Source organism: Musca autumnalis, unplaced genomic scaffold, assembly GCF_047663935.1.
Source record: "Musca autumnalis isolate F117 unplaced genomic scaffold, ASM4766393v1 scaffold_1, whole genome shotgun sequence".
NCBI lineage: Eukaryota > Metazoa > Arthropoda > Insecta > Diptera > Muscidae > Musca > Musca autumnalis.
Window position 1 is genome coordinate 207,008,103 of NW_027411644.1, and position 12,485 is coordinate 207,020,587.

The 12,485-nt window shown below is 35.0% G+C and overlaps 1 protein-coding gene across 16 annotated transcripts in view; it reads left to right on the top strand.

The window, feature by feature from the left end:
* Positions 1-12,485, top strand: part of Gycbeta100B (guanylate cyclase soluble subunit beta-1-like) — a 649,167-nt gene that overhangs the window by 342,097 nt on the left and 294,585 nt on the right. For all 16 annotated transcript variants that reach the window (XM_073959955.1, XM_073959950.1, XM_073959949.1 and 13 more), the window contains one exon: positions 5,644-5,726. In XM_073959955.1, the coding sequence (XP_073816056.1) occupies positions 5,644-5,726 (83 nt within the window). The remainder of the gene's footprint in view (positions 1-5,643; positions 5,727-12,485) is intronic.

Consider the following 12,485-nt stretch of genomic DNA (forward strand, 5'->3'; position numbering starts at 1 on the left):
GTTTTGAGTAAGCTGTTATATATGAATTCTTTGGTAATGAAGAGAATAATGAGATGTCATTACTTAAGAATGCATGGTTAATGTTATGTCAATACCAAATTTTTGCTGGGAAATAACAAAAGCAATTATAGAATTCAAAATGAAGAAATCAGTAGCAGTTTGTCAAACGAGGGCTGCAGGAAAACTATCTGGCTTAGGCAACACAGGCGTCATTTGAATTTTTTTGGACGGTTTGACAGTCTTTAACCTATACGTATCAGGACAGTTTATCATACAAACTTGGGTTGCGTTGTTTACAGTGACTTCAAAAAATCACATAGCAAAAAAATGGAATTTACTTGTGAACCTTTTCGTCCGATCATGGATAATCGTCCGACTTGGATAATCACGGCAAGAGTGCATCGATCAAATTAAATCTTTGTATGCTGATAAAGGGTCATTTTATAGCATTATGAAAAGCTGGTTTAATGAATTCAATTGTGGCCGACACTAGCCAATAAAACGATGGTCGTGAGAGTCGCCCAAAATTGGTCTTTGTGCCAGAAAAAAATAAGACGCGCGTGAACGGATAATGATATATACCGCCATGTTGTATACCGTGCGATAGAGACATCTCAATTAATTTCTTCCACCAACTAACATTTGAAATTGCATGAACACCTGGCCGCAAAAATGGATTTTTCTCGTTGGATCCAGCAAAATTGGATAATCGCTCAAAATGTCGGTTGATCCGTTCGAGAGTTATCGTGCGCCAGCCAGACAGACGGAAAGAATTTCTGAAAAAAATTTCGTACAAACATACTTGAGGGTCTAAAGCCGTTATTTCGATAAGGCACCTTTTTGGTCGTATCAAAGTGTATATCGTCACCATAAATGGCGGAAGACGTAACCCACAAAACTAAAACTTTACAGGAGAAGCAAAACAACGTTATTAACGTTAGGAATGTTGCCATAAATGTAATGGCAATCACTTGGAATTAAGTGTTTTGAGTCTAGCAGGTGCTGAAATTCCGTTTTTGGAAATTAGCCTCAGTGCGTACATCTAAGGAGGACCCACTGCCTCAAAATCTCCGGAAATTGTCTGTGGTAGAGTCTGTCATGTAATCTTTTATATCAGCTTTAAAATAGATTATATCGCTAAGATCAAACGTTAATGGTTGCAGTTTATTGGATCTCCTGTCTATTTGCATAAGTAAACAATACAGAAAAGTTGCGTTTTTCTCTGGACCTATTTGAATATCATTAAAATCACTTGAATTAATCCAATCTCAAGACATTATATATGTTATAACACGGGTTGATAAGAACATTGTTCGGCAAACTTACACTATAATCGTAGTTGTCTTGAAAAAACATATTTGTGTTAGACCGACGAAAATTTTGAGCATATACACGTTTTCGGATCAACGTCTCATAAGACTTGTCACGTACATCAGTTTTTGTTGCCATTTGTCTTCAAAATAACCACTTACTTTTGTCCGTTTACTTTATATTGTTTTCATATTTTTGTTGTTCTTTGAAGGTTTATTTAAATCATGGCATAGGTCGGTCTTCAGACATCATCTTCAATTAGACACTTAATCACTTTTTTATTAAAACTTTCGACATTTTACCAAACCTGGCTATGACATGGGTATAAGGGGAAATATCAAAAATTTCCACAAATCTGAATATTGGTGCAAAAAGTTATTCGGGTTACAAAAACCGCCTAAAGTAAAAGTTGTAGATTTAAAAATTAGCAACAAGAATGGTCTTTATAATTTTTAAAACGGAATCACCATTCATAAGATATCGTCATCTGAAAGTCAAATTAAACATATGGAGAAATAAGCCCGCATAAGAGGCGAACCGGTTAAAATAACCACGCCATGATAGGTATTTCTTTAAGCTTCCAAACGACACCCACTTTGTAGTAATAGGTTCAGTAGAACCGGGTCTAACACGGTTTTTGAATCTGGACTTTCGGGTCAAATAACCGGATAACCGTATCCGCCCCAAAGAAAATTATGCGCTTCCGTAATCAGCTCAATATACCCTCCCTCTGACATTATAATTGCTGCAAAAATTAAAGACTAAGTTGTTTGTACTGCTGTTTAATTTTCAAATAATGTGGGTTACGCCTTGTGTGTTTTATGAATTGGCATTTCTCAAACAGGATGGTTATTTTTTAAACGAAGACGCTTCAAATTTTGCCAGAGCATGTATTTTAGCTTAATGTATCAGATTCCATCAAAAAACCAATTTCGATTTTCATGTGGGTTACGTCTTCCGGCATTTATGGTGACGATATGAAGAAGACACAATCTTTTTGTTTTCCATCGAAAAAAAAAAAAATTAAAAAAAAAATTTAAACTACATGAACGATTTTTGGTACATGGATTGAGAAAAAATTCCTATTCTCAAATCTGTTCGGGATACAAATTTCGGTTATTGCGGGCAAAAGTTATGGCGATTTCAATTTGGATAATAAGAAAAAATTTTAAAAAAAGCGCTACTCATTATGCTGCGTGCTATATGAGTACTGAGGGGCCCATAAATATAGTGAAAATGTTGTAAATTTTCGCGGAAAATAAGAAAAAAATAATAAGATGATAGTCTGTTTTTTAAAATTCATGTTTTAATAAAATTCTAGCTGTTACAAATCTGTTTAGCGGTTCGCTTATTATACCAAAAACAAACAAAACAAGTAAGAAAAGATTATAGTCGGACTGGGCCGACCATGTGATACCCTATTCCACTACTTTTGCACTATCTATCGGCGAATAAGAATTAATTATGTAAACAAAGATACTCTTTCAAGAGACGTGAAAGTATACTGGAAAAATTGTAGATCCTAACGCAGGTTAAGAGATCAGGCAACATATAAATAATTAGAGATACACGGACGGGCGGACGGACGGACACACATCGTTGTATCGCTTTATCTCGTCGAGATATGAAAAACTTATAATACCCTTTCCACATTGAGCAAATTTAAAAAAAAATTTAAAATATTGAGCAAATTTAAAAAAAAATGTTTGTAAGAAAAAATATTTTTTCGAATTTATTTTGTGAGTTAGTTGAAGAAAATGGAGGGAGTAATTCTTCTTTAACAAATTAAATTGGGCTTCCTTAAATCCGAATAACAACAATATGGCTGCAACTACCACAGCAACTCTTGCTGATAAAAATATGGATTAAATCTTCAAAATCCCAAAAATCGGGCGGTACAGTTATAAGGGGGCTATATGAAAACCTTTACCTATGTTCACAATTTTTTTTGTCTCCATTCCTCTGGAAGTTATTATTCCCCCGCGATAAGCTAATTTTAATGAAATCTTATAATTCGTTCTGAAGGAGTGTATTGATAACACTGTGCAGCAAAATGGAGCTCAAAGTCTGGGGGTGGAAAATTCCTATTGAAGATGAAAGCCCTTGGTGAGTATATGCAGAACCCCGAAGGACAGATTTGCCGTGAGTCGAACTTTCGCGATATGGCGGGTTGAATTCTAGGATGGTGACCCATTATTGCAAGTGTTAAAAGTTACGTAACTGAATTTCAAGTGGGTTTAGGGTTCTACTGGAACAATATGTGCTATGTCGGCGTAAGATTATTTTCGTGATATGCTCTAGCCAAATCGAATGAATTTTTTTTTTGTTTTAATATTTTAACCCCGAAACTGCATCTTTCCTTTTCTTTAAAGTATATTTTTATACCTTTTTCCACAACAAGGACATAAACAACAAAACAGGATAAGAGTAAGACACTAAATCTTCTACAGAAATCGCCTTAAATTGATTTGACTTAGCACATACTGTCCCAGTAGAACCCTAAACCAACTTGAAATTCAGTTACGTAACTTTTTACGCTTGCAATAATGGGTCACCATCCCAAAATTCAACCCTCCATAACTCAAAGTTTCGACTCACGGCGGATCTGCCCTTCAGGGTTCTGTATGTCCTCACCAAGGGCTTTCATCTACAAAAAGAATTTTCCACCCCCCAGGTCATGATCATAATTTTTTTCACGCACAGAAATGTATCCTTACAAACGTTAAGAAACGGCTAAAAAATACGGTTTTTTTGTTCCAGCACTAAAGCCGCTTAAAATGTATAATGCATATTAATCATATCTGAATGACAATCTTAATAGCATTCTAATGATATACATATACGGTTAATCGGTTCATAAAAACCGGATACAAATTCTGTTCATAAAAACCGGATACAAATTCGGTTTTAATATCAAAATATACGGTTCCATAATTCGGATATCCGGATCTTTATTCCAAAAAACAATGAAATTAACGTGCTTAGCAAAACGAGATACAACAGTTTTAATGACTGTGAGAAATCTAGGTCATCAATAGGTTAACAATAATATATTGAAACAAATAGATATAGGGCTGTCTGAGCAAGATTCGGGTGAAAAACGACCGCTTAAACAAGATTTTATCGATTTTATGTCTTTAAGAACCGTACCTAAAATCTTCCGAGCGACATTTTTGTAGAATATTCCGAAGCTGAAAAATGTCATCTTGTGACACTTTTATTACGGTTCTTGAAATAAAGGACGAAAAGGACATTGAAGGAAGCGAGTTAGAAGGTCGAAATGTTCTACGAAAAAAATCCTCATTTGATTTGACTGAAGACATGTCATCTTAAATATATGCCTAAACAACAGTGAACAGAGATATAACGCTGATTCCAGATGGCTTTTAGGGTCTCCAGCAAAATATTCATCACGCCATATCGCGAAAGTTCGACGCACGGCGAATCTGTCCTTCGGGGTTCTGTATATACTCACCAAGGGCTTTCATTTCCAATAGGAATTTTCCACCACCCAAAATTCACAGTGTAATTTAATACCTAAGTAATTGGAAATAGCAAAATCATCATTCCGCTAATGATAAATTATATCGTGTGAGTTGACGCTTGTTTCCAAAATCAAAAGGATATCTGATACTATCTGCTACTTAAAATTTTCTGGTAACTCTATAGCCCATATTTCTACTGCCAACCATAAGAAATTTCGAAGAAACCAAAAGATAATAGACCCAACAAAAAATATATGTGGTTTATTTTGTGCCTTAAATATTCTGTGGAAGCAGAACATTTTTTTATAGGAATCTACATAAAATTTAATGCCACATTATGTTTGATTATATATCAAAATGTATTCTGCTATTATTTTTATTATTATGGCCAATCGACGATACTACCGCAAAATTTCCGAGATTGTGAAATTACCGTCAGCGAAATGAGGGGGGTGTGTGTGCTCACCAGTATGGAGTTTAAACAAAGGGCATTTATAATAACAAGAAAAGAATATAAAGATTTTCCCATGATTTTCATTACAAGGCAATGTGGTTTATGACTTGATCTCCTTTTGTCTTCACTTTATGAACCTCTGCCGTGCAGACTTCTAGGTGGCAGCTGAAAGTGTGTTTTTTCGTTCGTTCGTTCGCTTTCACAACATTTCATTATACTGCCAAATAATTGAATAGAAATAAGGCGTAATAAAATGAAAAGATGCTATCTGCATTGGGAGCAACAGCTAAATATTTTATGAATAGCTTTTATGAACTTTGTATGCAAAGACGAATTTATTGTTTTTCACTTGACATTCATGCCTTTGCTGTTGGTTATCTTCTTTCTTTACAGGGTCAAATGATGTATATACCGGAATCGGATCGCATCTTATTTCAATGTTATCCGAGTGTAATGAATTTAGACGATTTAACAAAGTAAGTATGGATGGATAAAGATTTTTATTTCATGATTGTAAAATATTTTCTTTTTTCTTTTTTGTAAGATATAATGTTACATTGTGGAATATCACTCCAACGGGTATTTGCGATTTATCGCTTTAAGGATGACAATTTAAGATTTTTTGGAGAAATGTCCTCATAGTATTATATTCCACACATAAGCATATAAACATTGAAGTTATTCAAAGTAGTGTCGTGATGTCATTTCCTGTTTTCATGGGTAAAAACGAAGTTCTGAAATGTCACTCCTTTTGGTAAGGATGCTTTTATGGCATCCTGATTGCAACTAAGATAGTGGTGATACAATTAATTTAATCTATAAACTCCATACTACCTGAGATAATGGACCAAACGTCCTAGATTCCTATCGGCACATCGTAAAATGTCTTCCAAACGTACATCAAGGCGCAAGAGGGTCAATATCGGGTACCTAATTCACAAAATTCGACATTCTTGCTTAAGTGCAGTTTAAGGGCTCTTCGAGGATCCTTTGAAAATTCCCACCGAAGGTGCTATTTACAGCGATATTATGTTTTTCCTGGGCAAGTCCATGCTTCCTGACATAATGGTCCAAAAGCTCTAAATCCTACGGTGACCAACTAAAATGTGGGAATAGTGGCCTTGGTATCTACCAAAGCGGTTGACACTCAAAATAAGACAACTTCCAAAATGGAAAAAGTCTGCACACGGAAGAAAAAAGGCCTCTCTAACATAGGTCCCAAACCTATTTTGCAGCAAACATATATTTGTTTGCAACCAGTCCTTAACATAATATATGTTTGGGTCCTGCAAACAAATATATGTTTGGGTGCAAACAAATAATTGTTTGGGTGCAAACAAATAATTGTTTAGATGAAATAAAATGCAAACCCAAAATCTACAGAAACATACACACACATTTATAAATTGTGGTGGTTTTTTTTTTATTGAAGTGCATAGAAATACCAAACACAAAAGCAGCAAAAGACGCGTGGATACATACAAAATTCCAAATAAAAGAAACAGAGTCACACTTTTAGAAAGAAAAATAAATAAAAACTATTAATTATAAAATATAGAAACATCGTTGAACGCTTCTCGCGTTAGTTGTGAAAAAACGTATTCTCCTCAAAATTTAAATCATCAACGGGAAGTCGGCATCTGAAATCAAATGATTATAAACCTTTTCCAGATGCAACTCGAAACATTTTAATTGTAATTCGTGGCAATTAATTTGTAATTCGAGAATTCTATTTGTAATTTGTAACATTTCATTTGTAATTCGAATTATTCCATTTGTAATTCAAAATATTCCATCCATATTCCAATATTCGAATTATTCCATTTGTAACACTAAAAATGGTTGCAAAAATTGACGTAAAATTCGGACATTTTCGCACATTTTTGTGTGTTTTTTGCGTTTTGTTATAGTATTCTTTGTTATCTGTCATTCCATGCTTATAAAGCTTCATTTGGCTTATGCATTTCCATGCAATTGGCCAAAAACGCAAAGAATTGAAAAAATTGATTTTTTGTAATTTTCGATTTTTTATGAAAAATTTAAATACGCGATAAAAATTTAATCATTAATGTTACATTCATATAAAGTCAGGGATTTGTTAGGAGTATAGTAAGAGTATTTTCTTCATCACATTACAGGAAAACTTTACGTTTTAGAGAAAAAAATGTATTTATTAAAAATGCGTAGAAAGCCTCATTTTAAGTTTTCAAACCAAAAATTTTCGGTGCTAAGTGTGTTAATACTAGCTTAACAATTACACAGTGAAAATGTCAATACCCAGACTGCTTGCCTATCACAGTGGAACTCTTTGGGCCTTAGCAGTCGTCTTTTCAACTCACCAAACAGATTAACTGAATTCGATCTACCACGCAATCCATGGAGTAAGTTAAATCGCTTCCGCTCTTCAACAGACCGAACAATGGAACATCTACACACGTGGGGTCTCGCCGACGACTCCAGCTGCGTGTGCGTTGCCAAATTCAGTCGATTGGCCACATAGTTTACAACTGACCGGTGCTATATTTTCCAGGCAATAAAGACATTGAACCTGTAGATACATACAATCAAAATTGAATACGTATTCTTTAAGAAATCCATACGCAAATAAAATCTATATAAATAAAAATCAAATGTCGTTCGTTGGTAATGGCATCAGTTGAGAACTGCTGGACCGATTTGGATAATTCTTTTTTTTTTGAAATGTTCGTCATAGCCCAACTTAGGTCTTAAGCAAAGAAAATTTGACCATGCCCACTTTTACTTTTACTTTTTTCAATTTAAATATTTTGTACAAAAACTAGTGAAACAATGCTCCTGAAATTATTGGGGAATGTACAAGGATATCCTTTCGGGTAAAATAGGCTACAAATATAGTTTCGGAGGGGGCGGGGTGCTTCCCCTATACCCTATTTTTTTGAGGACGAAGAGGCTTGACCATGCCCCCTTTTTAAAATATGTTACATCTACAAAACTACTGAACCGATTTTCCTGAAATTTTCAGGCATGCACATTTTCTTGAATTTTGAAGGGGTTGGGGTACTGTCGATTATCATATTTAAAGAAACGCCATATCTTTTCTAGCAATGACCTGATTTTATGGCATCTTTTGCAATGGTTCAAACGAAGTCGTGAAATATCCGATCTTTTCAATTTGAACCCATGCAAAGGAAGCCGTGATAGACCCGATCTTTTCTTCAGCATTTGAACTTATTCCATCAATTTAATAGAGATGAATTTTTTGTTTTTATTTATACACATTTTTCTAAATATATAAGATTAATTATTTACAATAGGGTTGATGTTGTCGGAGACTCGAAATCGCAACCAACTTTGTTAAAACTCTCGTCGTAATGATAATGTCATTGCAAAGGGTTGGTGAAAATGCCAAAGCATTGGTGAAAAAGACATGTCAAAGCATTGGTGTAAATGACATGCTTTGGATCCAAAAATGAATACCATCTTTTGGTGTCCACACTCATATAAAATTCATCGATGAAGATGCTAAGAAGATGACATGCAAGATAACTCTCACCCATGATTGAATGGCATCTTTGGCATCTAACATTTTGCTTGGTTACCACGCACACCTTTTCAATATAAATTTTTTCAGCAAAAATTACTGAATTGACTTTTTTGAAATTATCAGGGAAAGTACAGGGATGGCCATCGAAAACAGGCTACATATTTTATTGAATTCCAGTGGGCGGGGTACAGGCCCTATGCGATATTTTTAAAAAACGCTATATTTGTAAAAATTACGGACTACGGATTAATCAACAATCTAGGTAATTCCTTGAGTCCTAAAGACTCGACCACGCCTGTTTTTTTTTTTTAAATATGTTATATTAAATTTGCAGGAAAAGCTCAATGTTTGCCGTTGTTATGTATATTTTATTAATTTCGGAGGAGGTGGGGTACCTGTCCACGCCTTTCTTTTAAACACTATATGTATATGCCAAACTTATGGTTATATCGGTTTCAGCGTAAATTTTGGGAGGCAATGGGGTTGTGTGTACCCTAGGTACATATTTGAAGCCAAAATACCGGACCATGCTCGCTTTTTTACATATGTTATATTTTGAAAACTGATAACAACGCCCACTCTTTTCAATACATAATTTTTCCAAAACTACCGAACCTAATTTCATGCAATTTTCAGAAAATGTTCAGGAATGTCCCGTGGTCCAAAATGCTATATATTTGTAGACGAATTTCGTGGGCCTACTGTTTAATAATCGCTATATTTTTTAAACATATGAGCGCGTCGGTTGGCAAATTAATTTGCGAGACAACGATGGTTGCGCCCTCGATCAAGAAAAACGATATATAAATTTACAAATTTCCTTAAATGGTGAGGCTCAACGGTGCATCAGCCATGAAAAACTAAAACATATAAGTTTTAATAAGCCGGATAATTCGACATAACCGTTTTTTAAAACTTTTATAATTAGATCGCTTTAGGATAAAGATAGGGGACATGAACGATAATAAATTCTAAACAGCATCAATGGTCGAAAAATCCAACAAAGTCCTTAAGAGAAAAGAAATGGTAAAATTTGTTGATAAATTTGAAATTTTTCTCGGTTTGATAATGGACCGAAGAAGTGAGGTTGAAAATACATATTTTTGAATTGTCCAGCATAAAGTCCATAAAAGGACCGGGGTCTGCTTGTACCCCTTAATATTATCCGACTATTACCAGCATAAATGAGCTTCTTCCCCTCTGAGACGCTTAACACCGTTTATGTCATGACGATCCAATAAAATTTGTTACCTATTGCGTGATTGCGGGTTTTATATGGGTAGATGGAGGACAGGACAGCTCTCAATGTGCTTGTCGGTAAAGTACATGTCTTACTTCTCCAGATAAAGCGTGTTTACCAAGAACAAGGAAGCTGATATCCTTGTGAATTTCTGACTGAAGTGTCATTCATTGTCATCTTTCGGTTGGATGGATTGATGATATTGACATAAGCATGTGTTCCTTTGTTCTCATTTCCACATGTGTGACCTTTTACCTTGGTGATGTCAAATAGTTGCTTTACGGAACCTACATTTACTTATTTCTACTCGCCCAGAAGTTTTTTTAGTTTCGCACATATTGATTTATCAGATATATGCGGCAAGTTCAATTTTTTGTTCCACAGAGCTTTAACTTGTGATTGTGATGAATGACCGCTCACAAATTTAGTTGGGCTTAAAAACAATCCCTTAGAGGTAGCAAAAAAAAAAACATCAATAAAAAATTCACTTACCTTTCCCCCCTCAAATTAAATGTAGAAGTGTAATTCAGTATACATTTAGGATATTTTTAGTTTCCTGCCACAATCATGAAAATTAGATAACCTTTTGAAAATTTTGCCTTTTAGCTCGAAGAAAAGTTTGTTAAGCATCGAAATAATGGGCGTAGACCCATAGTTATATATATCAAAATGAATGTCCCGCCGAGCTGAGTCGATCTGTGTTTCCATCCGTCCGTCTGTCCTTCTGTCCATATAAACTTTGTAATCACGCTACAGGTCGCAATTTTGATTCGATTGTCACCAACTTTTGGGTGTTGATGAGGGTCTCGGCGGGGAAGAAGCCTATTGATTTCGGTGATGGTCGGATAATATTTAGGAGCCGGAATGGGCAAACAATTTATAGGTATAAAAAGACAAAGTTTTCCTCCAAAGCGAATATCTCAGGGCATATCAAAAACAAAACCAATGAAAGTAGAAATTATCACGTTTCTAACGATGTAAATTAGGTGGTAGTATGTGGTAAAACAACGAAGATATCGCAATAGTCGCTAATAAAACCCAAATTTTCATGTTTGCCATTTTAATTTCAGTGACGAATATCCCATATTTACAAGATCCCATATTTACAATGATTTAAAATGGGTTGTCGTAGGTGGCCAAATAACGGATATATCGCAATAGTCGGTAATACATCCATTTTTTCCAGTTTTTTTGTAATCTCGCTACAGTTCGAAATTTCGATCGGATCGTCCCGAAATTTCGGGGGTTAATGGGAGTCCTGGAAGAGAAGAAGCCTACTGATTTTAGTGATGAATATTATCATGGGTGGGAATAGGAAATAAACGTATGAGGAGAAAATTCAAGGTTTTCTCCGCATCTAGTAAGAGTATTTCAAAAGGAGATACCGTTAATGGAAGAAAAAAGATTTCCTTTACATTGGTGCAAAGTAGGTTGGGTTAGGTGTTCAAACAAGGGAGATATCATAAAAGTCGGTAAAGCATCTTGTTTTTACATTTTTTGTAATCACGCTACCGATCGAAATTTTGATCTGATAGTCACGAAATTTTTAGGGTTGATGGGGTTCCACAGAGGAAAAAGCATATTGCTTTTGGCCATGCTCAAATCGACACCTCCAAATAATAGTATGCTAAGTCTAAAAAGTGAGTTTTGCAGGAGAAGCTCTCAAAGTTTGGAAATTTTTTTGAACTTCAATACTATGCTAAGTCAATATTTGTTTATAACTTCTGTTCGGATTGTCCGATCATTACCAAATTTTGATAGAGGACGTTAAATATAAATATGTATAGAACTCGAAATTATACTAAGTCGACTTAGCATACTATTGTTTGGAGGCGTCGAAATAATATTCAGGGGTCGGAATGGGCAAGAGACGTACATATGTGGCGATTTATTCTAATGTGAATATCTACCGCTTCTACTAGGGTATTCCAATAGGAAAAGTAGTAAAAAATCCCATTTTGCCAATTTTTTGTAATCACGCTAAAAGTCACAATTTTGTCGGATCACCACGAAAATTTGGTGGCTAATGGGGTTCCTAGATAGGAAGAAGCACATTAAGTTCAAAGTTGTATTCTAATGCGAATATCTCCGCTTCAAGTAGGAGTATTGCGAACAGGAAAGCCCGTCAATGGAAGAAGAAAAGATTAAGGGTGATCTTTTCTTTCATTGAAGGGCTTTCCTTTTGGAATACTCCTACTTGAAGCGGAGATATGATGTAAATTAGGATGGCGTACATCCCAATTTTCATTTTTTTTGGAGTTGTACTGACGAATATCATAGCTTTGCTTGGATGCGTTTCAACAAAAGTGATCTATATTAGTGAAGACATTCTGAGATTAAATTGGTCCCAGCTGCGTTACTAAAACTGTTCATATACTACAGATGTAAAAAAGACAAAATTTGCAAATAAATAAAATCATCTGAGCCAGACTTGTGTTTGAATCCGCGTCCTTGAAAAAACACAAAAAAAGT